This window comes from Chroicocephalus ridibundus, chromosome 4, assembly GCF_963924245.1.
Source record: "Chroicocephalus ridibundus chromosome 4, bChrRid1.1, whole genome shotgun sequence".
NCBI lineage: Eukaryota > Metazoa > Chordata > Aves > Charadriiformes > Laridae > Chroicocephalus > Chroicocephalus ridibundus.
The window spans coordinates 30,413,030-30,428,938 of NC_086287.1; the positions used below are offsets into that span (position 1 = coordinate 30,413,030).

A 15,909-nucleotide genomic window follows, 5' to 3' on the forward strand; every position below is an offset into this window, starting at 1 on the left:
ACACATAGGGAATCCTTCCCGAGCCATTTCTATTCAGTTTGGATGGGAATCAGTTCCAGAATAAGATATCTGAACTTAGGTGTCTATTTGTAGATGTCTACAACGTAAGTTAGGTGTCTGACTTTCCATTACAGTTGATGAAGGTCTAGTCAATATAATCCAAGGAGATGAGAGCAATGCAGTTCATCCAAAAATGTATACTTACTGGATGTTTAGCTGAACAGCTCCGCAGGCTTTATAGAAAAGTCTATATTCAGTTTACCTAGAGTCTACTAACTGTATTGATTAGAGTCCTTGGTGATAATGGCTGCTCAGACACCTATATCCCATGGATACAGCAAGCTGACACCTAAATTCAGCTATCATAATCTTGTATTGAATATCTGCTTTTATTTTTATTTTACATCTATTTTCATGAATCTAGAATAGTGTATAAAAACAATGCAAATCTTTGCAAGAATTAAAAAGAAGTCACATTTTCTACTAGGGAAATAATATAATTTTTTTCAGTCCTTGTAAGCCAAACCTCAAAATCATTGTTATAATTCAAAAATAAAGATGCTTCTCATTCATAATTCACATTTTTCACAGAAAACATTAATTCAGCATAACACTAAAACTAGAAGTGTCAAGGCAACCAATGGAAATTAGGCATAGAACTATGTAATCCTTAAAGACATTCTTCACTTTGAACATGTATTTAAATCCAGCTCTTTAGAGCAAAGCACATACGCATGTGCTTAAGTCCAACTGACTCTATATCTGCATTACTCCAGTGGGATCTTAGCACATGGTTCTGTGCTTAGCTAAATTAAGGTCTAGGGACTAATCCAAAGTCATTAAAGCAATACAAAGATTCCCCCAATGAATATCATGGCCTAGAAGTCTTATTATATTTCTATTAGACACCTCTGTGGAAATGCAATTGCTTTATTATTGTTTAACGCATATTCAGTCTTTTATGTATTAATATTATTTTAATAATCCACTTAAAATTCAAATACTTTTGTCAACTATATATTCTACCTCGCTTGAGCATTGCTGGGGTCTTCCTTGATCACAGCTGTAAAATCCTGAATAGCTGTAGTCAAAACTGAATGATCAAAGAAATGTATTCCATGTTTCATAAGTGCATCTGTTCTTTTCGGATTATACTGAAAACACTATAATGAAAACAATATAGTACATGGTGTTATACCTCATTCTTACTATTTCTAATGATTAAAAGTCTTAACCAAGCATATAAATAATATATTCTTTTATTCTTATATTTTTTTTTGTTCCTTTGTCCTTTAATGTCTGCTGTAATTTCCACTAAGTGTAAAGTGAAATAAAAGAGTAGTGATGCAAGCTTATTAGTGGCTGATAATTTGTAGACATTCAGTAATTTATTGAATTAGCCAGCAGGAGTAACAGAAATTACTTATTTATTTCCATAGCACTTTTTTTTAAACATCATTTTTTTGGGAGGATATCTGTTCTCCAAGCTACTTACCAGATATATCCAAATACAGTTTACTTTTACTAAAGTTACATAAAGTTACTACATTATTGTAACAGTACAAAAAAAGTGAACTTACTTTGGCATAATCATCCATAGCCAATAACAATTGATTTTCCTCAAAATACAACTCAGCTCTCCTAAAGTAAATGTCATCATCTGTAGGGCAGCATTGTATTGCAGAGCTATAATTGATGATTGCCAAGGTATTATCACCTTGTTTCCTGTAAATTTCAGCCATTGACAGGTATGTATCTGAAACAACCACCCAAAATATAAAAGGCACTATTTAGCAGCCCAAAACAATAAGTCATGTCCTCCTTACAGGGTAATTAACACAAGCAGTAGAAATAAAACAGCAGATCATACAAAAAGTTGTTCTAATCTGAGCAACAGAACTCAAAAGTTTAGAGCTATAGCTATGTGCCCAACCGTGGAGACCATGCAGATATAAACTGATAGCTCTTGCTGGATTCACAGGTACTAAAAAACTTTGCTCTCTGTAGAGCTCTGTAGAAATGGCCCATCAAGCCATTTAGTGTAGATTTGTTGATCACAAACAAATACAAAGAGATTTAGTTTAAATGGGCCCACATGATATTTATCCCACTGTATTAGATCTGGTCAGAATAAACTTTCTTTATAACCACCCCTTTGGTGCTCTGATTCAGATTTGTCGCTAAAACAGTGTTGATTACGCAACAATGTTTTAGCTGTTGCTGAACAATGCTTGCACAGGATCAAGGCTTTTTTATTATTTTTTTCCTCCCTCTTCTGCCCTCTCCCCAGTGAGTAAGCTGGGGGTAGGCAAGAAGTTGGGAGAGGACACAGCTGGGACAGCTGACTTTAGCAGGCCAAATGGACATGCCATACCATGAACATCATGCTCAGCAACAAAATAAAAATAGGGGTAGAGGAAGAAGGGGTTGGGGGTGTATCTTCCAACTCCATAGAATCACAGAATCATAGAATCATTTAGATTGGAAAAGACCCTTGGGATCATCGAGTCCAACCATCAACCCCACTCTACAAAGCTCTCTCCTACACCATATCCCCTAATACCACAGCTAAACAACTCTCAAACTCATTCAGGGATGCTGACTCCACCACCTCCCTGGGCAGCCTATTCCACTGTCTGACCGCTCTTTCTGTGAAGAATTTTTTCCTAATGTCCAGTCTAAACCTACCCTGCTGCAGCTTAAAGCCATTCCCTCTTGTTCTATCGCTAAGTACCTGTGAGAAGAGACCAGCACCAACCTACAATGTCCTTTCAAGTAGTTGTAGAGAGTGATGAGGTCTCCCCTCAGCCTCCTCTTCCTCAAACTAAACAGTCCCAGCTCCTTCAATCGCTCCTCATAAGATTTATTCTGCAGGCCCTTCACCAGCTTCATTGCCCTCCTCTGCACTCGCTCCAGCACCTCGATACCTCTCTCGTATTGAGGTGCCCAGAACTGGACACTATACTCAAGGTGTGGCCTCACCACTGTTGAGTACAGGGGGACAATCACCTCCCTACTTTTGCTGGTCACACTATTTCTAATACAAGCCAGGATGCCATTGGCTTTCTTGGCCACCTGGGCACACTGCTGGCTCACATTCAGCTGCTTGTCAATTAGAACCCTCAGGTCCTTTTCTGCCAGGCATCTCTCCAGCCACACTTCCCCAAGCCTGTAGCAACGCAGGGGGTTGTTGTGGCCCAAGTGCAGGACCCGGCACTTGGCCTTGTTGAAGCTCATACCCTTAGTGTTGTCCCATCAATCCAATCTATCCAAGTCTCTCCGTAGAGCCTCCCTATCCTCATGCAGATCAACACCTCCACTTAACTTGGTGTCATCTGCAAACTTACTGATGATACACTCTATGTCCTTATCAAGATCATCAATAAAGTCATTAAACAGGAATGGTCCCAACACTGAGCCCTGAGGGACACCACTTGTGACCAGCCACCAGCTGGATTTAACTCCATTGACCACCACTCTTTGGGATCGTCCATCCAGCCAGTGCTTGATCCAGCAGATCGTATGCTGATCTAAGCCATGAGCAGCCAGTTTTTCCATAAGAATTCTATGGGGAACAGTGTCAAATGCTTTTTGAAAGTCTGGGTAGACGATATCCACAGCCCTTCCCTCATCCAATAATTGAGTCATCTTGTCATAGAAGGAGATCAGGTTCATCAGGCAGGACCTGCCTTTCATAAAACCATGCTGACTAGGCCTGATCTCCTGGTTGTCCATTATATGACTTGTAATGGCAGTCAAGATGATCTGCTCCATGACCTTTCCTGGTACTGAGGTTGGGCTGACAAGTCTATAGTTTCCAGGATCCTCCTTTCTGCCTTTCTTGTAGATGGGCGCTACATTTGCTACCCTCCAGTCCATTGGGACCTCCCCAGTTAGCCATGACTTCAGGTAAATAATGGAAAGCGGCTTGGCGAGCATGTCTGCCAACTCTTTCAGCACTCTTGGATGTAACCCATCCGGTCCCATAGACTTCTGTGCATCCAAGCGGTGTAGCAGGTCACTGATCACTTCCTCTTTAAATTAAAATTTCCTTTGTTGCAACCTGTGACCATTGCCTCCTGTTTTGCTGCACATCTCTCAGAAGAGTCTGACTCTTGTCTTCTCTGTTACAACCCGTTACGTAGCTGAGAGCAGATTTCCCTCTTACCTTCTCCAGGCTAACTCATCTCCCTCAGCCTGTCCTTACACAACTTAGGTTCCACACCCCTAACCATCTTAAAAGCTTTCCAATGGACTTTCTCCAGCTTGTCTCTCTCAAACCAGGGGTGCAGCACCACAACCTGGCAGAGAGGAATCACTTTCCCTGACCTGCAGGGCCTGGTCTGTCAACCAGGTGATATCTTTCCCTTTTAAGCTCCTCCTTCACAGTTTAAACAGTATGGCTGAACAGGGCTGCCTGAAGTATAATAGCACAGTCTCCATTACAGGGTTGTTATCAGCTTTCCCCATTAAATTAATGGATACAATTTCCATCAGTCCTCCTTTTTTTCTTCTTTCCTTTTTTTTTTTTTTTGCATTTTTTGAAAACAAACTAAAAATTAAGTACTTATTTTTGCCTTAGAAACCCAGCTTCTGTCCCAAGCCTTTGAATGTTCATGTCTGCTTTATAATCTTTTTATAATATGGATAAAACAACCGATGTAAGGTGAAAAACATACAAAAACATTTGCACAACTACAACCAAAGTCAACTAGAGAAAAACACTATGAAAAATTAACTATTAAGTTACACTTTGATAGATACTTACCAGCTTTATTTTTGCTCCATTTAGTCATAAAATTCAGGTCATCCAAAGCAGCAGAAATTCTGTCTTGAAAGAGGTAAATCAAATGTCTATGCCAGTAAGCATTAAGCAGTAGTGGTTCTAAGCTTATAGCCTATAAAAAAAATAAGTAAATAATTTACATTGCAGAAGGAACTTCTTAAATGTGCTAACAATATTACATAGGAAATGAGAACATTTTTTACACTGAAATTATTTTATAAAGAAAATTCCTAGACTAACAAACTTTTATTTTACCTAAAAATCTGAAAAATTTTATTAATGTCAATGGTTTATTTAAAAGCATCATATACTTACACATATGCACAGAGTTCACGCTACCAGAATATTCAGCACAAACTATTAATCAGCTGGGATATTACCACATTTGATGATTTCTTTAAAATAGCTATCTGAACTTCTTCTAGAAGTCGGAATTCTTCTTGAAAATAAGAAATAATTAACCTGTCTCTGTGAAAAAGGAATCAGCTTTTCAAACTATCTTGTTTCCTATAGAAAGTACTTAACATTCTCTAACAAAAAAATCACTTGACAGATATTATCAGTCAAATAAGATATTTCACATATGTTCGTTATGCCTATTACACGTGCCTACAGCCGTATGGAAATAAATATAAAGACTGATAGAAATCTGAGACTGTTCTGCTACAACAGTAATTCCCAAATTTTGGTCTATAAACTATTTCTGGGATCCTTAAACTACACAGGAATTGTGTTCTTATATCTTAAAGAGAAAAGTCAATGATTTTTTCACTAAAATATGCAATGGCAATGACAAGCAATTTTGACAGTTGATATCGGTCAATGAACCACTTTTCCAGGGTGCGGAATTTTTAGCATTTCACATCCTTGACAGTCTGTTTCTAAAGTTCGGGGTGAATAAAAAACACAGAAGATAATCATTGAGTTTCTATGAATATAGTCAATTTTCAGGTAATTTATGAAATTTGGAAGGTAATATGTACAGATTGCAGGTGCATAAAATAGGTACCTATGTCCCATTAAAAATAAAAATTATAGATTTATCCCCAAGAGAAGCATTAACAGAAATAGTGTTATAAAAGTAAATTTCACCCTAAGACAACCTGCATTTTGGTAAAGGCAAACTCTAGAAACAGAGTAAAAACTGAAGGGTGGATCTCACTGCAGGACACACTGTCAGCCTCCTTAAAATTTATTTTGGCTTGAGACTGTTAGCTGAAAGCAATGCAGAAAACAACATGAAGCCAAGCTCTTTTATACTTCATTGTTGTGTTCCTCTGCACATTTCCAAATATTTCAACTGACTAAGCTTCACATTTTAGCAAAATAAATGCTATTTACATTATTCAAAGGTGCCTGTTGTTAAGATTGTTTTCAGGGATCCTGGCAGATTGATGGTGTTCTATTCCCACAAAGCAATATCAACACAAAAGTTATCAATCTTGCATTCTCAAGTACTCCAGTACAAGAATTATGAACCCCAAAGCAGCTGCTTCTCTGAACACCAAATGCTGCGTTAAGAACTGAGATGTTGGTTGAGGAAAGAAGAACATCTTTTGCTGTATGATATTATATATAGGATGAAGTACTTTGGGGTCTCAAACTGGTTATGACTAGCTGTGTGTAATATAAACGTCAAATGACAAAGAAAATATCATACCAAAGGCACAACACATAACTTCTCTACACAGGTTTCACAAACATACAGAACTATACCATTGATCAAAGAATGCCTTTGAAAGCTTTTACAGCTTCCACATGTATGTTTTTATTCTGTTTGGTTGTTTCTTTATAGTTGTGCAGGGTCTTGGGCAGAAGTAATAGCAGGTTTGTAGCACTATAAAGGGAACTTAGATGTGTTGAAAAAATAAACGTACATAGAAAAACACTAGTATTATTGCATAAAATCTTAGTGCCAAATGACAGCTTATAAACAGGAAATACATGACTTTTCAATTTATTTGCTTACTATCCTTTAGTCAAAAGTGGTAGCATTCAGCTAGTTATCAGGTCTCCTGATTCTAGTTTTTCACCTGTTGAAGAACTCAGACATTCAGGCAAAAAAAAAAAAAAGTATTTGATAGAAGAAAAACTTGGCATTAAACTTACTTTTTCCAAGTCATCCATAGCTGACTTTAACTTGCCTAACTTTCTTTGTATTGCTCCACGTCTGCAGTAGTGAAAAGCTGAAGGATGCTCTTCCTTTTCTATTAGCTCAGTTAGTCGTCTTACTTCTTTTTCTAAATCTTCAACACTAACTGTTGCATCTTCAAGAAGAACAGGCTGCATTGAGTCAACTAGTTGAGAGTCCACCATCTCAGTTCCTTTTAGTAATTCAATATCCTTGTCCTCAGAAGCAGTCCCTCTAGGAGGAAAAGTTTCATCAAACCAGCAGTTCCATATGCCATGGACCCACATGCGAGCAGAAGTTTCTTTTGGAATTCCACCCCTCACTTTTGCAAACTTTTCAAAATCTAGCAAACAAGGGATGCTGTGGCTCTGATATTGTTTGATTGCTGAAGAAACCTTGATACCAAATTTATCATTAATAGGAAGCCTTCCCAGAGACACAGACCTAAGGAAAAATATATTAAAATTAACTAAAGGTTCCCAGATATATTAACAAAATCAAATTGCAATCTGCCAGTCAACAACTATTCAAAAACCTATTGTTAACTCTCTTGTTAACGATAATTTTTTAACTTATCAGCCATTTATCAAAAACCGTTACTGAAGCTGCTGGTAAGCAGAATTGTTCTGAATGACTCATGTTCCCAGAAGGTTCAGCACTTATTCTCAGTTGCATGCTTATTTCTCTAAAAGCTTCTAACTCAGGTTTACAAGGACGATGCTAAACATAAGAAAGGACAATATTTCTGAGGGGACAATTACCAGCCTGGCTAAGTGATGATAAATCCTAGATGGATGAATATATCAATGATAGATCCCAGTGATATTAGGAAGAGGCCATAAGAATATAAGCAGAAGCACCACCACACAGAGGTGAAAAAAAATACTTGAATTTATAAGGACATTTCCAAAATTATAATCTGGGAAAATTCATAGCTCCCAAGATAGGAGCCTTCACAAATGTTCAATATCAACATCTGCTTTGAGACGAAGAAACAAAAGTCTTTAACAGAAACAATCTTTAACACAAACAATAGTAGCCTTGCTAACACAGAAGGGAATAACACAAGGAAATACAGAGAAAATATGTTATACATATATATTTATAATACTATGTACCTAATGTTTATAAAATTTTATAATAAGGATCCTACTAGAAAAAATAAAAGGAAATTAAATAAAAAATGCAGCAGGCTCATGCACGAAAAGCATGCAAAATAGTACAAAGATGAAACCCCCTTGGTTTAGCAAAACTGATATGTAAGCCTTAGACAGCAAAGAACATACAGTAAAACAAGTCTAAATCAAGACTTTGGAAAAAGGCCACCTTCTCCCTTAGTCACAGCTCACTATACCAGTATATCACACCATTTAAGTATCTTTGATTTTCTTAAGAATAAACTTACTGAAAGGTGCCTATAAGCAGAAAAAAGAGAAGCTGAATGGAAAACTGAAGGACCTGGCCTGAGCACCAGTATAAGTACAATGTGGACACATATGACTGTACACAAAAATAGACAACATTTGGGGTTTTTTGTATATTGAATATTTTCTAAGGTACCCCATATCTGAAGTACGTAAATGATAAATATTCACTAGAAAAATATTTAGAAAACAAGAGGTAAAAAGCAAACTACTTGTTTGATGTAATCTACAAAGTTCATGGTACAAAGGAGGTTAGTCCAGCCTAGCATTTTAGTTTCCTAAGAATTTAGGATTTCCCCCTTGTCTTTCAGAAGAAAGAAGTTCGACCATTTTAATCATGCATTTATACTTAGATAAAGCAACTTCTGTTGTTGCATGAAGCAACACTATTTCCATTTAAAGTGCAGTATATACTAAGTGTCCAAAAGATACCTGAGCAGTATGTATTTTTTCTTTGCATTAAAAACAAATATATTCTTTGCAAATAACTAAACTATTATTACTTAATTCCAGAGTAATATTTAATATTTGAAAAGATTAAATTAGATAATATTTAATTAGATAATATGGCTACAAATTAAAATACATTCTTAAAAAGGCAATACACATTAATTAAAGAAAACCTTTTATGAATCTTTGGGTGTTTACTTAGTTTCTTAATCACAGCTTCTAGTTTCCTAGGATTTCTTTTTTCCTTCGATTTCTTTGTTTTCTTTCTTCTTGGGAAATCAGTGTATTTAATCCCAGACTTTTGAGGTCGCTTTACAAGAACAATATCATTCTCACTATCCTCTTGTCCAGTCAAAGTAGGCATTTTTTTTACTGCTGTGTCTGTCTGCATTGACTGAGGATCATCACAGATTTGATTCAATAGATGCTTGGTAGGGGAACTTTTCCCAATCTCTGTCTCAACCTCTTGCTCAGCTATCCGTTGCTTCATAACCTTCAACTCTTTCACGCTGATTCTGAAATTAGCTGACATTTTTAATGTATTTTCATCTTCGAAAGCAGTCATCTCCAGAGCTGAGACTGATCTTTTAATCAAACTTGTCTGTTAATAAAAGGAAACTTAATTTATTTAGATGTTCATTTAAAATAAGATTTATATATTTCCTTAGTATTAATGGACTTGATTTTATTTTATAAAAAATTGTAAAGGAAAAAAGAGCAACATGGGAACTACACTGCTGGGAAAGAATTATAGTATTTAATGGGAAAAAAGATCTGCATACCTCAGGTTATATGTCGAAGCAAAGAGATCTGAAACATTAATTCAAAGTTATCTGAAGCTCATAAATGGCTAAAATCAATCTTCTCTAAAAAGTATCACAATAAATTTGAATTAAATACCCCCAGTCCTTGTAGGAAAGTTAAATTTTAAAATAAAAAAATGCATGCCACTGGTGGTGACATTTACAAAAAGATGAATTGAGATATATTCATGAACTCATAAGAAAAGACAGGAGAACTCTGTATAATATTTGGAAGTACAATTGTATTATATAGAAACACAGTTAATACCTGAAAGGAATTATGCACTTGTACTTTTTGCCCCCATCCCTGAATTGCCTGATGAAATCAAAACCAAAAGAATAACTGTTATCCTCTGGTGTGTAATTGTTAATGATTAATAAGTACTATTTGCAATAACAAATGTGTTGCTTCCCAGTCTTTTTGTTAATTCCAGTTCACTAACCTGCACTATAATACTAGGCATAACACATCTTTGCCAAAGAAATTAAAATGGAATCTCTTGTTAATAAATAAAATTAATGAAAAAATAAATAAAGCATTGTATAATTTTGAATAATTTTTATTTAGACTCAAAGAAGCACTTTCTCAATGCTTGGTTATAGACATCTGCTAAGAATTATTTAGTTTATATATTTATTAGGAAGACAGTGCATCAGCCTTTAGTTTATTTTAATAATAATATAAAGCACTCCATTTAAGTAACTAAATAGCTTTCATTGTTTATTTGTAGTAATGCATTATACCCTGAAGTTTTGAAAAGATAAAAAAAAAAAAATCTCAATGTCACAAGTGTGCCACTTTTCTTCAGGAAAATGATACTTTTTAAAAAAATCTAAGCTTCATACTGGTTTATTAAAAAGCTGAAACTCAATGTAAAGCTATCATTTATCACTACATTTATTAGTTTCATTTATCACTAAATCAAATAGTTTGCAAATTGCATAAATAATAAGTTGCTACTTGCTAAATCCTTTTAATGAACTATGCATAGTTTTGTTAAAGGATTGCTAGCTGAATTCAACAGGACTACTTCTATTTGAACATGAAGCTAGTATTTTAAAAATAAAGCATCAATGGTTAATTCAAATTGCAGATCTGGTGTTTAAATTATTTTATTTATCATTGCATACAAACTGCTGCCGTACTTCATGTCCCTCTTTAAAATAACAGGGTCATAACATTTTAAACAGGTCCTTGTGGACTATATAGAAGTTTTAAGTAAATATATACTCCTCAAATTCTCACTCAAAAGCAAATTTGTTAATAAAATATTACTTGTATAATGATATCAAGGTCATCTTTGCACGAATGTAAAATTTGCACAGTTTATTGCTGTTTTATGTATTTTGTGACAGCTAACATAACTTCAGTAGCCATAAAAGTACATAGCACTTTACAGATTGGAAACTTGACATCATTGATACCCTGATATGTCTAAAATCCAAGGACCTGATACCACAAATCTTTACTCAGATATGTTGTTCCGCTCATTTCAGGTTAGCTAGAGCACAGACTTCTCACACTTATCTCTATACAAATGCCTATGAAGTTAACAGGGGTTGTCATTGCAGAGCCACATTCTCCTATTTAACGTAACCAATCCACTTGAAAAAGACCTTTGAGACTCTCACTTTTGCATCTAATAGGAAAATATTAAGTTCAGTCCAGTTCAGTGGAAGAATTTCTTCCACAAAGTCACAGTTCAGGAACAAATACAAGTAAATAAATACCTCTGAGCTCTCACTGTCAGAAAAATTGGGCAAGGATTGCCATCTTCTTGGTAAACTTTTTGTCTATAGATAAAACAAAAAACAAAATAAGTCTGAAATATTCTGAGACTAATATAAATAGAGCTTTCCGGTACATTCTGCTTTTAAAAGCAGAAACTGCCAAAAGTTGATGGCACAATTCTTCCCTTTTGACATACTAAATAAGATTCTAATTATTTCTAGCCAGCTCATGCAAAAAATGTTAAAACCAGCAAGTGTTCCTTTATCATCATCAAATTTACTTTTTTATTACACTTCCATGTCATCTGCAAGTCACATACTCTTGAATGACATATTCTCAGATAGCCACAGCCACTATTTAAAAAGCTTTTTCAAGGACAAAAGCAAGCATGTCTTGCCCAGAATGTTTCACCTTCAATAGGAAACACATTATCCAACGGATCCTAACTGCTCTAATAGTACAAACTTGCAGATTAAGCCCTAAATTTTAATATAAAATAGTGCCTCCAAACACTAAATTATACCTGGGAGCTCAGCTGCAGTAACAATATGCTAGCCTCAGTTTGCCCATTTCTGGCTGCAAATACATCCACACATGCATTATTTTTCCTCAGTTCCAGCTGAGGTTTCAGCTACGTTGCCAGCCAGTTACAATCTTTCATCTGTATTTTAGCTATGAGAACATTCAGTTGTAGCTCAAATTCTCTATTAAAGAAATATTTTCACCTTACATGGCATTTTGGTAAGCTTTTACCCACTTCTGCCTCTTGGATCTATGAACTTGAAACTGCTAACACTACGTAAACACATATAACTGAATGCTACCATTAGGCACTTCGGGTTCCCTGTGGAGCCCACAGCTCTTGTGTCCTACATTGCCTCCATGAAAAAGACCAACAGTGTTTGAGATAGTCAGGATTCTGCATCTGGAAAGACTCACACTGCATCTTAGAGGCACACTTCAATCCTTCACTTGCAAATCACCTGCACAGAATTGTCTGTCCTTTAATATTACATTCAGAGAAATTCTAGATTAAAAAAAAATAATTATCACACACTTGGAAACATCTCTTTTCCTCTATTCTGCTTCTTGACTCTGCCAGTTTTTTAGTTGTCTGGGCATAGTGGAACAACCAGTAAGCCGCTCCATTGAGATATGTCATATTACTCAAAATCTGTTATTTATATCACAGGCCCTCCGCTAAACCATCTGCTGTAATAATGCAAAATATGAAGCACCTGTAAAATATGCAATGACTCTTTCCAAGCAGTCTCAACTTTCAAAAAGTGAGATTTCGCATTTTCTACCTATTAAAAAATGAACAAATACCTAACATGAAATTGTTTCTAGAAGTCAACTATATAGGAACATTTTCTCTTATGACTAGATCTTCAAACTATGAATTGTTTTGCTAATCTTAATTTTTAGTGTTACATTCTTAAAAAATTGTACTGTAATACACACCAGTCCATAATCATAGAAATCATGATCATCTTGCTCAGCTTCTACCTCTTCTTCACAATCAGTGAAAAGGTCTTCAAATACAACATCGTGAATAACATTGCTCTGAAATATTAACATATTTGCATATTTGAATACTTGTAATGCTATTATTTTAGTCAGCTATAGGAAACATAGTAACAGATAAATAAATAGAGCCTATAATGTATTTGAGCTAAAGATTTATGATGATCAAGACCAACATCACAGAAATCATATATCCTAGTCTTCTGATGGAGCATGTTCTTTAATGTGATCAAGAATTGCCAGGGGCAGAGACCTGAGGAAACTGATTAGTGCTACCTGATTGTCTAAAGTTTTTACCTTTAGCTTTGGTAATTTATGTCAGGTCACAGTAGTCAATATAGTAGCAAGAATACAGCTCTCGATTTGATCATAGTAAGAGTAGGAGGTGGGGTACTATGCCAGGCTTATTCCTGCTATCAATTAATCCATGCATAAGTGCGCTTTATCACTTATACAGGAACGTGAACTGGTCGCAAAATGCTAGTTTCTCTGTAATCTTTGCTATACGAAATGCAGAGTGCTACAAATACAGGCATACAATAGGCATGGCCTTTCACATGAACAGCTCATCTCTTTCAATAACGTAATCACGGTGGAGATTTTACATTCAAAACATTTAAAAATTCAAAAGCATTGGCATTTTCTGAAATTGACTTTGTTACATATAAAAAAATATTTTACGTTTTAGTAGAAATCACTGCCAGCATAGCATAGCAGAAGAAAAACTGCAAAAGTAGCCTTCAAACATAAATGTAAAAAGGTTAAGCAAGATAACATAATAGCAAGAGGTGATTAAGAATAATTACTACCAGAAACTACATTACTGTAGAAAATTAAACTAAACAATACTATTCAATACATAATATTACAAATTGTACGACTTACATACCATGCTTACAATATACCAAAGTGTTAATAAAATAGCAGCATAAAATACAACTATTACAGTTAAGAAATACAATGTTAGAAAAAGACGTAAATTTCTGCAAAAGATACTAAAAATACATTTAAAATATTTACCTCATATGCAGGAAATAAAATTTCCTTTAATGAAATTGAAGCAGAGAATTTTGGTGGAGCTGGAGCGCAAAACATTTTTAAAGCTTCTGGATAAATGGAAACCTTCAAAACCAATACAATTCAGTTATCAACTAATACGACCCCAGTCTATACTGAATATGAACTATGAGGTGATAAAATGCTATTTTCTGCTAAACATGATTTTGTCAAAAACAACCCCACCAAATACAATGAAAGCCTGAGAGCTATAGTGCACCACAGCCTGAATGAACTACCTGGTTTGCTCTTTTAGTGTTTTTGTTTCTTATTAATTAGCACATTAGCATATTTTATTACTTCAGAGAAGGAATTAAGAACTGAGACAGGACGTTTCAGAACAACTCTCCCCACTGATGAAACACTCCATATACATTTTTGTATCCCATATTTTCAAATGTTGAAAAAATCAGCAGAACTTTATTTCCAAGGTGTTGTTTTTTTGTTGCATGGCACAATAAAAATAAAAAAGCCCACTTTTTTTCCCCCTGGATTTTGTGTCTTCATTTGTAGGATTATGCACGTACAGCACACATTTATTATAACTATTTCTTACTTTCTCTCCTAACAGTTGCAGTTGTGGCTTTTCAAGACAATATTCAGTTACTTTTTGGCATTCAGTTAGACTTTCTGCTGCATGAGGAGGAAGAAAGTGAATCTCATCTGTCCAATTATTCTGGAATTGCTCTGAAATAGGAACTCCTTCATAATAAATTCTGGAGCAACATAAAAAAATTAATAAATTACGCTAATTATTTCATATATTAACACCACAGAAATAGCTTCGTTGTTAAAGAAAGAAAATTAGATAAATTTAAAATCAAATTACAAATAAAAGATGACTAAAACTTGTTTTTTCTAAAGATTGAAATTACTTAAAATACAATGGAAACCTGATGCCAACCTTGCAATTTTTGTAGTGACACACCAAATAATTTTAAGACAACTTCCATGATCAGGTCCATGGTGTTTATTATAGCATTCACAAGAAAAAGCTCTAAATTAAGCTCTAAATTAGTATGAAATGCATTACATGCATAACTTCATGCATGGCAATTACACCACTCCAGTGGTATCAGACACAGTTAAATGACAACTCACAGAAGGAATTTTTCACTTTAGAAAGTTGTAGTTTGAAGTAATTATACATCCCAATTTCCTATTTAACTACAGTTTCAATTTCCAAAACCAGTGAACAGTTTTACACAATACAGTAATTCATAAGTATGTTTATATATGCATGTGCATATATGTATATGTGTGTGTGTGTGTGTGTGTATATATATATCTAAATCCTGTAACAACTGTTCTAACTCTATTTCCTTTGTTCCTGGCACCTCTAAAGTGAAACTCAGATTTGAAGGATCTATTTCTACTACCAACCTGGTAAAACTATTTTAGAGATCAGTAGCAGCAACTATTAACATTTATCACTTCAACAGATATTTTACAGGATTTATAAATAAAATTATAACGAATATTTTTATTTAACAGAGTAAAAGTTACATTTTTTTTGCTATTCTTGTAGCTTGTTTTATAGTAAAGAATTACTTAAGTTCTCACTTACAGAGTTTTACTGTACTAGTAATTACAAGCACAGAATTCTTACGTTATATATACGTTATATATATACAAAAGCACAAGAAACAACACTCGATTTCATATATTCAGGCATCCATATATGTATCTAAATTAAAATGCACATTACATGAAACACGACTTTTCTCAACATATTGGCACATTGGCATATGCCAACACTGACATCTACTGGTGTTAGTCAGGTTTGGGGTAGTTTTTCTGCAAACACTAAATTAATAATGAAGTTTCTTTGTGCATTCATGGAACTAAAGTGTGCAACTTCTGTTACTGGCAATTTCACTGTCAGATGTATATTTGCTATAGTCGACTTGATCCTCATTTATGCTAATTGCAATGTATTTCCATTTTAAGACCTAGTTAAATTATCAGAATACTGTGTAAACGGGGGGTGTCTCAACACA

At 34.8% G+C, this 15,909-nt stretch overlaps 1 protein-coding gene across 1 annotated transcript in view; it reads right to left on the reverse strand.

Annotated features, from left to right (window-relative positions):
• Positions 1-15,909, reverse strand: part of TTC6 (tetratricopeptide repeat domain 6) — a 61,831-nt gene that overhangs the window by 23,451 nt on the left and 22,471 nt on the right. The window contains exons 6-14 of the mRNA XM_063331793.1: positions 14,466-14,625; positions 12,791-12,892; positions 11,326-11,388; positions 8,990-9,392; positions 8,323-8,332; positions 6,896-7,361; positions 4,769-4,898; positions 1,581-1,756; positions 1,027-1,163 (exon numbers count right to left, since the gene is read on the reverse strand). Of these exons, the coding sequence (XP_063187863.1) occupies positions 1,027-1,163; positions 1,581-1,756; positions 4,769-4,898; positions 6,896-7,361; positions 8,323-8,332; positions 8,990-9,392; positions 11,326-11,388; positions 12,791-12,892; positions 14,466-14,625 (1,647 nt within the window). The remainder of the gene's footprint in view (positions 1-1,026; positions 1,164-1,580; positions 1,757-4,768; positions 4,899-6,895; positions 7,362-8,322; positions 8,333-8,989; positions 9,393-11,325; positions 11,389-12,790; positions 12,893-14,465; positions 14,626-15,909) is intronic.